General features: G+C 41.9%; 1 protein-coding gene across 4 annotated transcripts in view; it reads left to right on the top strand.

Annotated features, from left to right (window-relative positions):
* Nucleotides 1-16,263, top strand: part of BCR (BCR activator of RhoGEF and GTPase) — a 92,618-nt gene that overhangs the window by 44,078 nt on the left and 32,277 nt on the right. For 3 of the 4 annotated variants that reach the window (XM_015878272.3, XM_015878271.3, XM_085509516.1), the window contains 6 exons: nt 6,636-6,740; nt 7,236-7,421; nt 11,128-11,235; nt 12,717-12,777; nt 13,672-13,724; nt 14,061-14,201. In XM_015878272.3, the coding sequence (XP_015733758.2) occupies nt 6,636-6,740; nt 7,236-7,421; nt 11,128-11,235; nt 12,717-12,777; nt 13,672-13,724; nt 14,061-14,201 (654 nt within the window). The remainder of the gene's footprint in view (nt 1-6,635; nt 6,741-7,235; nt 7,422-11,127; nt 11,236-12,716; nt 12,778-13,671; nt 13,725-14,060; nt 14,202-16,263) is intronic. The other variant, XR_014931964.1, reaches the window with a different exon arrangement.

Below are 16,263 nucleotides of genomic sequence, written 5' to 3'. Positions count from 1 at the left end.
AAAATGGAGGAATGCTGAGACAGATCAGACTTATGGTAATGGACCTCAACTGTTTCAGCTGGTTGTGGCTGAAATTAGTCCACAACTGCTTATGAAGGAAGGTCCACAACAAGGAGGAAGGAATTACTGATTATGCAGTCCTGCCTTGTGCAGATTGCCTTGAGTCTTTATAATCAATTTCAGTTGCACAATTGTCCTATGTTTAGCATAGTCTTTCTGCATTATTTAGTGCATGTAGTTAATAGTACTCACTGGATTCAGTATTTTATTGCTGTGTGTATGTGGGACACTTTAAACTCAGTTATGAGTATACAAGTACTCATTTCCTTTGGACATGACTATTAATTCCAAATACTATTGGAATGCTATGCAGGCCTTGATTATCCCTGTAGTGTTCCTGTGAGATAAGAAGGTAGCATGTCCACTTATCACAGGTAATGAAGGCAGAGAGATTACAGGAAGTGATCTGCTAATTTGAATCCTTAACGTTGAGATGCCTGATGTTACACAAAACCTGGTTCTAACTTTCAGTGTATTCTTTATGTTCAAAGATAAGCTCCTTTAATTTCACTTGCAACCAGGGGCTAACAGCACTTCAGTCAGATACCCAGATGAAAAGCATGCAAACAATGGTGTATTTTTGTTAATAAAGCCATAAAGCCAGAACTTCCACCAAACTTTGTTGCTCTGAAGCAAGCCTGCAAGGGAGAGATGAAAAGGGAAAAATAAACGTGTTTGTTTATTTAACTTGAAAGTTATATAATCTTCCCAAGCAGTTAAACAATTACTATTGAAGTTTCCAAAAATTCTGGAAGCTTTTGGAAAGCATCAGAGCAAATGTTTGCCAAATGAGACAGAACTGGTAAGTCCAGAAGGTATCAGAGGGTGTAAAAGGTAGTGTTCATTCAGACTGTTGGAGCAGAAAGAACAAGAATGTTTCTGTTCTACGTATACAGTCAGTGTAAAAGGTGGAGTGAGTAGCTACGTAGGGGAGGACAGAGGAAGATGATGGCATCCTTCTTTACAGGAGAGTTTATTGCCAAGAGCTTGAGGTAGGTAGCTTGTTTGAGGCTAAAGGCACTGAGAGGGTATGGGAAGCTTCAGTCGTGGGGATCCCATTGCTACTACTCATGTGGGAAGAGATTAGAGTAATGGAAATGGTAAAGGTGAGAAGGCCTTTCAAAGATCTGCTTGCCAACAAAGATAACCTCTAAGACGTGGTTGGATTTAAGTGTGTTGGGCTCTGGAGATGGGAGAACAACAACTTCCCACCTGAAAATGATAGCAGTTGTTCTTCTAGAGCTTAAAAGATGAGAATATATTTTTTACCAAAATGGGTTTCCAGTTTTTGTGTGCATTGATTCCTGAGAGGCAGGAATGCTGAAGCTGAGCTGCTAATTCCTAGTAAGGACATGTTTAGCACCTTGATTTCTTATCAAGATTTAAAGTGCTTCAACAAAATGAAAATGCTGCTCCTCTGAATACTGTGAGATATTAAATTGTTCTTTAATGAAAAGACAATAATACAAATATACAGTGTTTATCTTTTGTTGTTTGCTCTGTTCTCCAGTTGAGTCTAGCGGAGTGAAAAGGCCATGGCTCCCCAGACCATGGAGGGGAGTGAAAACTGGCAGGTCTATGTAAGCTTCCTGTCAGGACCTGTCTGGAGCAGAACAGTCAAATTTTCCTTCATCTAACTTTTTTTATTTGCAAAGTATGAGGAATGTGTACTGTTTATCCTACTAAAGTTGAGTCTTGACAAAATGGGAAAACACAGGAGGATGAGGGTCAGAAAAATTGACCTCTGAATCTACATTACTTGTCTTACAGCCCTGCTTAGTTCTTCTGTTGCTGGTTTTTCCTGTCCTCTCCAGCATTTCTAAATCCTTCTCCTTTTTCCCCCTTGATATTTGTTATTTATTTAGTTAGTTAGTTTAGTTTAATGCCACTTTTATCTCATCACGTCCAGCAGATGCAACTCTTTCTTCTCCAATTCTGTGCTGCTGATGGGCTCTGTCTGGCTGTACAGCCCTTCCTGAGGAGAGCTGGCACAGCAGTAGTGATGTTATAAAGAATGTTGGCTCCTATCCCTGCTCCTTCCCCTGTGTGAAGCAAGATTGAATTGATTGCAGAATTTGCCCTGCCTAATATCACCTAGACAATAGGACAACTCCAGGCTGCTTGGCAGATGCTTTCAAAGATATTCAAACTTTAAAAATTAAAATGAATGTTGTTGTTTTGTTTTGTTTTTTTCATAGTGTGTTAGCCTGTCTGTGAGATTTTGAGATGTCCTTACAGGAAACCTTTCCTTTGAACACATTCATTGCATGACATATGAACACACTGTACCAGAGGAAGGTCTGAGAGTTAAAAATGCCTTTTATATGCTCACTTTGAAGCACTGGTTTTCTTTACAGAGCTGTTGTGGCAGCAGCCACTTGGCCAAATCTCACACGTGGTGGTTTCTAGATTCTTAATCTCTGTTCATTTAACATTTGCAATAAAGGAATTATTGCTGTTAATTTAAATAACAACCACAAACCTCTGAGCTCTTTAAAAAGAGTCTGGAAGAGCTGAAGTTGTCTAATCCTTGGAGCTAGTGAGTCTCAGGTTTGCTATAATTGGATACAACAAGCAGTGCCAACCTGCTTAGTAAACTGGAGTACTTAGGCTGACAAGCTGTAAACACATTCAAAACAGACATGGCTTCAGGCCAGTGTGTGCACGCTCTCTAGTATATTTAATGCTACTATCTGCTGGTATCTTTAATGCTTTATCTACGATCTGGGAGGAGGTGGGAGAACTGCCTGCTCCAAGCTTTTTTAAGAAGAGGCAGTCAGCTCCACACTTAAAGACTGACTCCTCCATTAAAGTAAGGAAGGTGATGACCTGAGTGTCCTGGTGGGCAGCAGGTTGGCTATGAGACAGCCCTCATGGCCAAAAAGGCCAATGGCATTCTGAGGTGCATTAAAAAAAGCGTGGACAGCAGGTCTAGGGAGGTGATCCTCCCCCTTTATTCTGCCCTGGTAGGGCCTCATCTGGAGTACTGTGTCCAGTTCTGGGCTCCCCAGTACAAAAAAGACAGGAATCTCTTGGAAAGAGTCCAGCAGAGGGCCATAAAGATGGTGAAGGTCCTGGGTGATGCCTCCTAGGCTCAGGATGTTCCCTCTTGTTCTGCCTGCAGCACACGAACAGAGCAGTCAGTGAGGCTTTGAGGTTACAAGGTTGTTCTTTGTTCCCCCTCCTTCAGATATGACCGAAGCAAAAATTGCCTGTGGTGCTGGGGGGTGCATCATGTTGTTTTGTGTTCTAAGGGGAGAACAGAAGGACAGCATTGCAGTATCTTTGCTTGCTGATTGCTCTGGTTTGTTTTGAGTGCGCAGGTGAGCCTGTTTCTCATTCTGTAAGCAAAAAAAATATCGTGATACCAAATAATAAACTTGTTTTTCCCTGATTCTGGCACTAGTTCGTAGTGAATTTCTCAGTCATTGTACAAAGTTTCATGACAAGAATAACTTAAAAGCACCCTGAGGCTGCTTTCCAGAAGTTCTAGCAGCAAGAGCAGCTGTTTGGTGCATCAGATGACATTGTTAGAAGAGGCCATACCCAGCAGGAGGTTCATGTCGGGCACTGCCTCGCAGGGAGAAATACAGAATGGCAGCACAATGGAGACAGCAGCATGGTGTCCTATTGATCCCTGACAGCAGGAGCAGATCATTTTTTCACATGTGAGGAATCTGTGTGTAAATTGAAGGTATTGCATCGGGAACCTTGCAGTGTGCTCTGTGATTGTTGTATAAAATCCCCTGAGGGTTTCCTCAGCAACTGCTGCACTGTAGCTCAAAGCAGCTAGGCCCTGTTTGGGCTGGCTGGATCTGAGGCTGTCGTTTTGTAAGCATCGTACTTGGAAAATGCTCCTATTAAAAGAGTTAGGACAATACTGTGGGCTTCTCAATGTGACCTTGTGGTAATAGCCAGGAAGGAGAGCCTGTAGTGTGTCCTGTGAGATGTTTCTCTCCCTGAAAGCAAATCTCTTTGAGAGGAAATTAACATTCAGGCAGAAAGTGCTGTCTCTGTCAGCTGATGGTGCCCAGCAAGGACTGGCTTATAAATTAAAGCTTTTATTTGTGAGGGGGAAAGCTGTTTTCAGTGCTATAATGAAAACTGTTGTGTCACAGTTGTGATGGAGAAGTTTGAATCATTTAAGCTACTTGTCGTCATGTGGTGGTCTTCACAGATGTTACAAACATATCCAGCTGGTTTTTAAGCCCCCACCTGCTCCAAGAGAACGTGCTAGACATAATTACAGTGCTGTGTCAACACTGACCAGTTACTTCATTCTCAGCAGTGGATACTTTAGAGCACTGTCAGTTGTTTTTCGATGCTTCTCTGTGAAGCTGCATTTTTCTTTTGTAAATGTGGTAAGAAGTCTTTGGAAACCCAGAAATCAGTGTTTGTCTTGCATCAGGGCTCCCAGGAGCTTCATGCAGGCAGCTAGATGTCCCTTTAAATGAAAGAAATCTTTGTTAAACGTCTTGGTGCTGTCTTTCTGGGTTAGATGCACATATGTGCCTAGCAGGGGTGCCTGAGTGGACATCCAGATGCTGCTGCTACAATCATGGAATCACAAAATGGCCTGTGTTGGAAGGGACCTCAAGGATCATGAATCTCCATCCCCACAGGCAGGGCCACCAACCTCCACATTTAATACTAGACCAGGCTGCCCAGGACCCCCATCCAACCTGGCCTTGAACACCTCCAGGGACGGGGCATCCACTGCCTTTCTAGGCAGCCAACAGAAACTGTAAGGAACAGTCATAATGTTAGAGATCTTGGTTTGAGCTCTAAGAAATGCCATATACACGCACAGAAATGCATTGCAGTGTTCCTTTGTTCCTGTCACCATGTAGTTAGTTTGTCACTGGTGTTTTTCTTAAATCTTCTGTATGTGGCTGCTGAGCTGGGAGTTCCTGGTTTCTCTTAGATGCCCTTGCAAGGTTTTAAAAGGCACTGTGGTTCTTACTGAACCGTGCTGAAAGGTGGGATGCAAAGACAAATGTTTTCCATGTCATACATAACATGCATGTGCGTTTTACTCTTATCCTTAGAACAGCTTCTGTCTGTCACTTTCCTTTAAGAGGTGTTAGAGGTATTTGACACCTCACAAAATTTTTATTAAGTAGTTGCTGCAAAGTCTTTCAGCCTAGAAAAGTAGCTTATGAAATGTAATGAAAGCATTAAAAAATCAGGGCTGTTATTGATGACACTGAATCCAAAAATATCTGGGAGCGTGAGGATCCGTTTCTTTCTTAGCATGGTGCGTGGGCTCCAAGTTGCACACAATGTGATAACTGCTGTAAGCTTACCTGTAACCAAGGTACCATCTCTCCATAATGAACCTTGTATATACATCTGCAGGGTTCGGAGCGTAGGACTCGAAGTAGAGCTATTTAAAACCAGCTGTAAACGGGCTTTATATTCAGTCTGTAGAGTGGAACATACTGTTCATGTTTCCCAATCCTCCTCCTGTTGAATTCAATGGACAAAGGTTCCTGTAGGTATTAACAGGAGGAGGATGGAGTCCACAACAGTCTACCCAAAGCCCCTGCAAGTATTTACTTATTTACTTTATCAGATCTAATGACTCTCTCTGCTCTTGGAGTCTTTTAACAACACAACAAGGGTGCAAAATAGGCTTGTTGGTTTTTGTTTTGTTTTTTAGATAGTCATTCATAGAAATAAAAAGTTGAAAATGAGATCCTGTAAAAAAGGGGTGATGGTGGCATGTCATTATTTATAATCTCCATTGCTTGGCTTTCCTTTTTTTTTCTCTCTTCAGAATTCATGGGAATGCTCTATTTTATCAGGTTAGATGTTTTTCAGTTTCAAGAGAAAAAATACAATTGAAATGCAGAAAAAAAGATTATTACTTCTCTTAAAACTTGATAATGAACATCAATGTTTGCCCATGAATGTATTTATTCTTCTCTTTTTTTTTTTTTTTTTTCCCCAGTTGTTTTGTTTAAGAACTGCTTTATGGAATTCCAATAAGAAAACCAGCGTGTGCAATCCAAGCAGTGCTGATTATTCAGTCTTCTAACTAAAAATAGACCTTGTGCACGCTGGCGGTGAAAATAACTTGGTGAATAGTAAAGAGTGGGAGAAAGAACAGCCATCTTAACAGCAATGTCAGGCTGTAGCTGCTCTATATTCATGTGCATCTGTGTAGGAACAGGGAAGTGATCCTGTCTGTGTGGACACGTGGCTTTGGAACAGAATCATAGAGAATTCTCATGGGAGGAGAGAGTGAATTGCACATAGCCAAAAGTCCCTACAATTCATTTAGAATAATAGATTTATTTTTTTTTAATGTAAAAATTTTAAGTTTTTATTTATATGAAGAAACCCAGGTACCAAAGATAGATGACTAAAGTTGCCGTCTATAAATAAGTGCCATCAGTTTCTGGTAAATAAAAAGTTTCTTTGGTGTTTCTATGTCTGTTTCTAGAATCTTGACACTAAGCACAAGTAGTTTTTTATCAGCCTGTAAGTAAATAAAGTCCTTCTCCTCACCCCTTCTATCCTCATTCTCATTTTTTTCCTTCTTGTTCCTTCACTTAACAACTTCTTTATAGAGTGAGCCAGATCTGGAGAAAGGACTGGAGATGAGAAAATGGGTCCTGTCAGGAATCCTGGCCAGTGAGGAAACCTACCTGAGCCACCTGGAGGCTCTGCTGCTGGTAAGCACTGCTACATTTCCAGCACCAGTACTTGTCTATTTGCTGCTACTTCCATCATAAATTTCCCAGAATTTCACATACCTTGACTGTCAGTTGCTCAGTGCAAAAGGTACCTGTTAGCCTCTTCTCCATTTGAGAAAGAGAAGCTGAAGGAAAGGACTGGATATGGCACATCCTAGGAGGTATTAATCTGATAGTGTTCAGGAACACTGGCAGTATTCAATGCTAATTATTAGACATACTTCTCTATAGTTGGACAGAGATTGAGGGAACTGAGTGCAGAGACATTTTAATCACATCATTAATGTCCACATACCAAAGGTGGCTGATCTCCATGAGAGAATTTGCTAATGCTTAGCTTTCAGCAGCTGCTTGAATGCAAACATCACTTATTAACAGGATGTAAAACAACTCTTTGGAAATATGTTTTGCAATGTGGCAAGGCTGAATGTACTTCGTTTGCATGGTAATGGTTTCCTTCATCTCTCATTTCAGCCTATGAAGCCTTTGAAAGCAGCTGCCACCACCTCTCAGCCTGTGCTGACTAGTCAACAGATTGAGACAATATTCTTCAAAGTGCCTGAGCTCTATGAGATCCACAAAGAATTCTATGATGGACTCTTTCCCCGAGTGCAGCAGTGGAGTCACCAGCAGCGTGTTGGAGACCTCTTCCAAAAGCTGGTGAGTTGGTTGCAGTCACTGAAGCTTCTCTTACCTCTCATTCATTTCACATGTGCTTCTGTAGCTTCTTATGGTGATTTTGCATAGTCTAGAGGGATGGAAACCTGTCACCAAACCATTGACTTTACCAGAAGACTGAAGAATGGCAGTGTTTGTTCTCTCTCTCTCTCTTATTATTTCTTTTTTTCTTTTCTTTTTTTTTTTTTTTAAAGACTTTTAACACCAAAAGATAAGTATTTCACCTTATTGCTGAGCTCTCTTGCATGTATTTCCCTTTTCTTTATGGTGCTTTGCTCTACACTGAGCTGCTTTTTTATGGTGTTTGCCTTTAGCTTTGCTTTTCTAGCACTGTGGTGGCTTTGATATTCCCTTTGCAGCTGAGATGATGCAGTCAGTCTGATACTGAGGCTTCTCCGTGCAGCCTCAACAAAATTCTCTGAGTGCAGAGCAGGCCAAAGTCATGTAGAGCATATTCCCAAGGCTGATCTAAAATTGCTGAGTTTCTGAGTCAGATGAAAAATTGTTTGCATTCTAGGAGATTCCTTTGGCCTCTTTTGCCTCTCCCCTAGAGCATGCAGAGAGCAAAGGATTAAAAGGGTTGTTTTTTCCTTGTAGAAAAGAATCTCTGCATTCCTGAGGTGCCTCTGATTCTCAGGGTAGGAGTGACATTCCAGTAAGAGGTTTATTGGATGGGGAGCGCTCTTTACCAGGGTCACTCAATTGTTAGCAGCTGTGTAGCCCAGTACCAGCACCATTGCCTGCAGAGCAGGGGGAGAAGAGCCTGTAAAAGGGGATGTTTTCCATGCATGCTGGCAGCTCAAGATGGAAATACAGGAATCTGCTTTTCACTGCCAGCGTGTTTTAGCCAGAAGGGATCAAGTTGATACCTTGGCCAGCAGCTCTGCATATGCAATTTAAGCATCTCATTTAAGAAGACAAAGCCAATTGCTTCTGGTTCCTGAAGTAATGATATACATAGGTATTCTGAAAGTAATGCCTCCTGTTTATTTCCATGAAAACTACTGCTTCATATGCACTGCCATGTCAGATGCCTTTCTGTTGGAATGCCCCTCTGCTGTCATGTGTTGCACAGCAACAGCATGTAACAGAATATTGGTGGGAAGGTTCAACCACTACTGCGATTTAGGCCTTTGTTTAAGACAGTTTCTTGCTGATGGTGGTTACGGGCCCTTCTGTGGCATTCTCATTTTTATCTTCCCTTGATTCTTATGAGTTTGTAACAGAATTGGTGGTTTTGTTGGATTAGTATTGGAAGCAAAGAAACAAACTGACCTAGTGTGGGCAACTGAACTAGCTTAGTGGTTTTGGATTCTGATGGTTTGGTACAGAGTCAATGGGAACTGTGAACTCTTTGCTGGATGAAGTATAGCTCATCATTTTTGGCAGAAGACAGAAAGATCATCAGGCATTAGAAGGTAGCTTTACAGGATATACATCAAATCTTTTGGAATAGGTTGCTTAGTTGTGGTTGTGTTGTACAATTTGTTGATAAAGGCTGGAGTCCTTAATATTATCCCGAGGTCTTTGTGAACATGAATTTTCTTTACCATCTCCTAAAATGAAGCAGTGTAGATTGAAGTTAGTGCATGTCACGAGTTCTGGAATTTTGTGTGGTGTGGCCCAAATCATCATCCATTTGCAACGTCCGTGGCTGTTGTTCCACCTTTTTCACAGAATTACAGAATGGTTGAGGTCAGAAGGGACCTCTGGAGGTCATCTGTTCCAACCTCCCTGCTCAAAGAAGGCCAGCAAAGCCGCCCAGAGCAGACTGCCAAGGACTGTGTCCAAGAGGCTTTGGAATATCTCCCAGGATGGAGGCTGCACAACTTCTATGGGTGTCTTGTTCTGATGCTCAGTCACCTGCACAGCAAAGAGGTGTTTCCTGATACTCAGGCAGAGCCTCTTGTGTTCCAGTTAGTGCCTGTTGCCTTGTCCTGTCATTGGATAAGTTTTCCCGTTGAAACTAAGGAAAAGAGAGGGGGGAAAAAACAACATCAACAACAAAAACCATCAAGAATGTAGAAGTGAAACTTCTCATGTCTGTGGGATGTTTTGTACGATTTTTGGAAATAAATATTTAACAAATATTCTCTCTAATAGTTTCCAAGAATGGGAAACTTTTCACCAAAAACCAATTAGTTTTCCCAAAGTTTATTTAGTTTTAATTATACTCTTTTTAATTGAAAGAGGAAAAACTTAAACTAGTATGAAAATTTGGGGAGCGTTATTGCTTTGATTGGAAGATCAGTTTTTAATGGAAAAGATGTTTTAATGACAGCAGGGAAGAAAAACAAAGCTTATAGAGCCTGTTCAGGAGTAGCAGGAAATGAAAGAGTCATATAATAATGGAGAAACTCTAAATCTCTGCCTTGTCATCTGGCATCATCCAAACCTGAGTGTCATAAGCCCTGCAAGTGAGCAGTGATTCTGACAGCTACTTCTTCAGGGATTTGTGCCCCACTGACAGCTGGGGCTGGGTCACCTCTGGCAAATTGGGCACAATGTCTTTCAGCTTCAGTCATAAGCATGTTTTACAGTATGAGAGTTTAGACCAGTGCCTAATCTTTCAGTAAAATTTGCCACAGAAAATAGTGTTTGTTGGCTAAAGCTAACATTTGATGCAGCAAATGTTCTCCAGACAGTGCCTTTTTCTCATCCATCATCTCTTGCATAAAGCTCCAGAGAGAATGGAGAGAACACTGGTTATGGAAGAGCCAGAGAGGAAAGGAGCACTGTCTGTGAGGAAGTTCACTGCTATGACTGTTGGACCTCTTGGGCAAAGGTGTCAGGGGAGGTGCAGAAGCGATAGGGTAAATGCAAGCTTTTCTGGTAACAAGCTTCTTTTAAGTAGTCTTTTACAGCACCCCACCTATTGGCTCGCTACTGACCATGCATTTGAAAGCACATTCAAGCTGCTGAAGTGTTTACAGCACAGCCTGTGCAGCTTCGCAACATAAAAACTGCTCTGCGATCCAGACAAGCTTGGAAGCTACCCAGGGATTTCCCGAGCTGGATCTTTTGTTCTCTGGCACAAATATGGCTACAGTTAATAAGCCAGAAAATGGGCTCAGTGCTAGGGCTCAGTGATGATAATGGCTCATTACTGGACCCTGTTTCATCTTTACCTGGACCTAAGTGCTGCAGTCACTGCCTTCCAAGCAGATTGTGCTCTGGATTTCTGCTACATTTTCAGCATCTTCCGTCCTTATAACAACATTTGCTGATGCATGTATAGTTTAATATCTGTGCTTGTTTAGTGTGACCAACATGTGTGCAAAAGCCCCAGCTAGTAGCTTACTGGGGTCACATTTGTGCTGTTTGGCTGAATCATTCCTGTCTGATTCATATTTTGTGGCAAACATCCAACAGCTCCAGTTACATCAGTGAGCTAAAATATTAATAGATACTAATCTGGCAGTTTGAAGGGAAAAATAGATGGCAGTAATAAAGATGTGTCATCCTCTCAGGCCAGTAAGAGAATCTGTTCAGGATATTTGGATTTGGGTGTATGGAAGACCTGCCCTGGTTAAGCTTTTAACAGGTTAGATATGTTCTTATGGACCTGCTTAGTATTCCCTGTGGTTCTTTGTTGTGAAGGAACATGACCTGATTATTAGATACTCAGTCTGGCTATCCCAAACTCATCTTCCTCAGCATTTATTTGATTTTGTTTTGCTTCCGGCAGGCCAGCCAGCTGGGAGTGTACCGGGCCTTTGTGGATAACTATGAAGTTGCTATGGAGACAGCAGAGAAATGCTGCCAAGCCAATGCTCAGTTTGCTGAAATCTCTGAGGTAATGTCACGGTATTCAGACACATGAGCCATCTGAATCTGACTAATACCCTGCAATGTCACTTATCTATTCAGCAAACTTTCAGCCCTGACTTCTGGAGGAGATTTGCGCTCCCTTAGACTCACTGCTTCAGCTTGCGTTCTTACAGTGATTTATATTTTGGACTAATAGAGGTTATCCTGTAGAATGCCTTTATGTGCTGTCCCTACCCAGGAAATCTTGTCATAACAACCGACATTCCCATCAGCTTTCCAGCTCTGTGCCACCTGCATGCATTTCTACAGGGAAAAGTTGTTATTTGAGCTTCTCAAACATTGCTCTTTCTAATGATGATGCTTCTTTAATGACTTGCATTATGTCTATCAGAGTGGATTTGCAGGCTTCACAGGTTTGGAGGAGAGAAAATGCTCTGTGTAAAATGGCAAGTGTGTTAAGTGTAATCTAGATTATTTACCAGCTGCTCTGATTTCCTCCGAGAGGAGCACTTTGTATCAAAACATTTTGAAGATGTTTTCCAGGCTTCCCATGCCACCAGTTTTGCTTGCAGTCCATGGTCTCCTTGACTGTTTGCATTGCAGTCATCATATCTTGAAGAACTCAGTTGCCAAGAAAACGTGATCTTTGTATCTGTATCCTTAAAAACAAGCAAATAAATAATCAGAGCTGAATGATACTGATGGTTTTTATTGCTCTGAAAAAGCTAGAGTACGTTCAATATTGCATGCCCCTTTAGATTTGTATGATTAAGAGGTAATATGAAACATTCCCTCTGTGAAACAAGGGAAGCAAGACTTGCCTGTTGGGATCTGATTTACTACTCAACAGAGTGCAAGCTCTTCTATTCTCTCCTTTACTGAGGGTTTCCATTGGGTTCTGATCCTTTGTCTGACAGCATCTTTGCTCCTGTGGCATCAGCTTATTAGCAGAGCAGCTTCCTCTGCACTTACTTTTCTCTCAGTACTGAAAGGCATTCCACAGAGTTTCCCATTATTAACAGTGGCAAAAAAAGTCACAGGCATTGTTGCTTTTCTATTATGAAAAATAGCTGACTTCTCCAAGGTCTCCTAGCTCTGGGCATAGATAAGTATAATCAGGGGGTTCTAAATCCCAACCCTGTACTTTATTTACTGGTGGTGTGTACATGCTATGATGGCTGCATTGTTATGGACATGCCTTTCTCTTGCAAGTGATTAAAAATCCCTGTGTTGCTTTAGGTGGTTCCCTCTTTTGTTGCTTCTCTACTGATGTGAACTCCTAAATAATCTGATTATTATTTGAGATGTGTAGGTGCCTGTGTCATGGCAATGGTGAAATTATCAAGAAAGCAAGCATATTTTTTCCTTCACCTATTTGAACTGTGAGGGGGCTGTTCTCCAGTCATTCTTTGGCCCTTCTTTGGAGGAGCAGATAGTCTCTTACATTTCCATGTGATATTTCAAGGTGATTGACTGTCTGCTACGTGGGTTTTCTTTTTCTTTTAGAATCTAAAAGCTAGAAGCACAAAGGAATCTAAAGATCAGACGACGAAAAATTCCTTGGAAAGTGAGTGATCCATGCAGAGGATACTGGTTTGTCAGGATTGTGTGGGGGCTGTTGCCAAGCCTCCACTCTCACTTCTTTTTAAATGTTGGAAGGTTGTGGAGTCTATGTTGGCTTTACATGGGAAATCAGTTCCCTTTTGCTAAGTAGTAGAGCTTCTGCATAGTAAATTGCATGTGTGCATGGGTGAGCTCCTGCCCAGCTTAAACCTGATGAGTCCCTTTGGGCATAACCAGGCTAACCAAAGGACTGCTGTGTTCTTAAGGAAACACCTACTACCCAATGTTAGCACAAACGTCAGCCTTGAAGTAATTGCTCTATTTTTTTTGCCTTCTGTAGAGAGCTGAGCTGTCAAGCTCAGTTCTCATTGTGCTTGCCTTTATATGTATACACAGTAGAAGATAAGCTATGTTATATGAAGCTTCCATAATGATTAGTGTAAAAGCCAATCCCCTTCCTTTTTTGGCCTATTATCAGGGTTTGGAAGCACTCAACAGTGTCATGCTGAACTCCAGAAGGAGGGATGCACTGCCAACCTTTCAGGGACCTCCTTGGCAACTTTAAGAGTGCAAGGCCCGATTCTGACCTGTGGGACCAGGCAGGTTGCCAGGAAATTGTTGCAAGTGTTCTGTACAACTTTGTGTGCTCCTCATCCACTGTGTGACAGAGTATGCTCACAAGTGGGTATTTGTTTGCTGTTAGAGCATGTTTATTTCCTCTGTGTGTTCACGTGTATTTTACTGGCTGTGTAGCATGTTAAACTTGGAGAAGAATTTCTAGTACCTCATCAGTTAATAAACCTGTGCCTGTACACTCTGTGGCATTGGACAAGTTGTTCTGTAGGGGCTGCATTTAGGTACCTTTTTTTTTATGTTTCTGCTGTGGTTTTTTTCACAGCTCTGCTGTACAAGCCAGTGGATCGAGTGACTCGCAGCACACTTGTACTGCATGTAAGTATCTGAAGGGAAACTTTCCAACTTTTCTCTCATTTCCTATTTTCTTCTTTCCTCGTGTTTTTCACTGAGGTGCGGGACTGCAAAAATTAAGCTGCTGTGCTGGATAGGAACCTCTTGTCTTTACACTGAGGAGAGGGAACCCATGGTACTCCGGTAGCTCTCCAGTGATGTTACGAAGTGTGAAGTTGTCATTCTCATCCTTTGTAGTTACAGCCTCTAAGAAGCCATGGAGTATCTTCTCAGATGGCTTCAGTTTGGGACTTAGCTCTGGGGGCACTACTTTCCAGTGCTGCTCATGATTCTGTTCTGTGCTTGTGTTCTTGGTGGCAGGATTTACTCAAGCACACTCCAGTGAGCCACCCTGATCATCCACTCCTGCAGGATGCCCTGCGGATCTCACAGAACTTCCTTTCCAGCATCAATGAGGAGATCACTCCTCGTCGGCAGTCTATGACTGTAAAGAAGGGAGAGGTGAGTCATCTTGCTTCCATTATTTTTTCAGTTCCTAAATACTGGTTATGCCTTTATGGAGCAGGCTGGGAACCTGAGCTATTCATTTGTTTGTTGCTAAGAAACAGTTTATGCAATGTCCTTGTTTTCTAAAGGATATTGTACAGCTCCTCTCTGTTTTCTGCTTGGAAAACAGTTTCGAAACCCAGAGGAGCAGAATGATTAGAGTTTTGTCCTTAGCACTGTTATAATAATTTGTCATACATCATTTTTATGACGCATAGTTATGCAGTAAATGGATTAGTATTTTACCTGCAAACACAAACCATATAGGAAGCCTAGGAAGAGGAAAAGATGGGGAATATAAAAAATCATAACAGGTTAGGAAATGCAATGTTATAGAATAGGAATTTATGCCATAAAACTCATTTTTTTTTTTTTTGCATTCTTGTTTCTAAAGGACAATGTTGTAAATGGAACAAGGAAGCAAAACAAATGAAATGGACTGGGAAAGCTGAGGGAGATGTTAAAATCCTACAGATGTGGTACAATTCTTCTTAGCTCTGCTATGAGTTTGAATATGCCCAAGAAGCTCTAAGATGTGCATGGAAGACATAAGCCTACACAGCAGTAAACTTCTGTGTTCTTCAATGGGCTTGATTCATATGCCTTGTAATTTCATTAGGTGACAGTTCAGTCCTTCCTGATGAGGGCACACTGGGACTGACAGAAGTACTAAGAGACAGGAGGATGTAGGAGATTGGACAAAAGAGAGGTGCAACTCAGATAATAAATTTGTAAGAGGAATTGTGGCAGTGTGCCGAAGACACTGGCTGATCAAAAGTGACCCAAATTACCCTGTACAAAAACATCTCCTATAAAGCCCACGGGATTGTTAACATACTGCAAACCTTCAAGATGTATTCCCAAGTCCTGTCAGCTAAACATACTTGCTTTTAGCTTTTAAACTGATTATCAGCTGACAAAGATCAGCTAGAAACCACAGTACTGGAAATTAGGTGTACTGTTCATCTGCAGCTCTTGCTCCTATTCTCATTTTGTTAACTGAGGAAGGCTGCAGCTGAAAAGAGGGGACACTGAGCAATTGAAGGCTGAGATTGGAAGCTCAAACGTCAGTCACCAGGGCCTGGAGATAGTAGATAGACTCATTAAAGTAGATGCTGTTTGAGTCACAGAAGAAAATGCAGGCTGGAATGCCCCCTTGCAGGGGAGGGAGCACTTTGTGTTCTCTAGTTGTCTGTCAGCATCTCAATGAAGGATGCAGGCTTTGGAAAGTGTCATGCAGAATCCTAATGAAGTGCCAGTGCACAGACAGTGGGGTTGACTCGAGAGGATAATCCTGATGATCTCTTTTTGGAGCAATACGTTTGTCATATCTTACAAAGCAGGAGGGGGCAGGCCTATCGGAATTGTGCTCAGCAGGGCTGTTCGCAATCTCAGTGGTCCTGTAGTGCTTTTGTATATGATGGAGGGAGAGAACATATCGAAGGAGAGGGCTGTAGGTGTGCTGGAGGAAACTGGAACCCTTTGTGCTCTGCCTCAGTGAACACTGCTTGTACTGAGCCCAGGGAATAAAAGAACTTGCTTCTGATGTTTCCCTGTCTGTCTTCCACTTTGGGAAGCTGAATGTGGATACTTTCTCCAGTTGTTTAAGACAAGTATTCCAATCAGTAACTGTCTGGAGAGTAGCTATGTTCATTCTTTGCACAATAATCCAGAGGCAGAAGCAGGCTTCCAACTACTTTGTGTGGGTTAGTGATAGGTGTTGCTACTCACCTTGGGGTCATAGCTGGGTTTTGTTTATGCCTGTACGTTTTTCCCTTTCTCCTCCCACTCCCCTTGCTTATGCTTCCCCTGGGGTGACAGGGCAGTGTGCAGTTTGCATTTCCTAATTGACTACCCTCAATACATAATGCATTTTCTTATTTGAACAAATCACCAGCTTGCTTTGATAGCTTTTTTCCCCTTCATTGTTTGTCTTACTCCCCTTTGAAATTTCCTTGGTGAAAAAGGAGGAAGGAAAACAGCATTTTTTTTCTCCAGGAAACAAAATTTTCCCCTC

The sequence above is a fragment of the Coturnix japonica genome, chromosome 9 (genome assembly GCF_054131305.1).
Source record: "Coturnix japonica strain WE chromosome 9, WE-NBRP24, whole genome shotgun sequence".
In the NCBI taxonomy this organism is placed as follows: Eukaryota; Metazoa; Chordata; class Aves; order Galliformes; family Phasianidae; genus Coturnix; species Coturnix japonica.
This window is presented reverse-complemented; position numbering and strand designations above follow the sequence as displayed.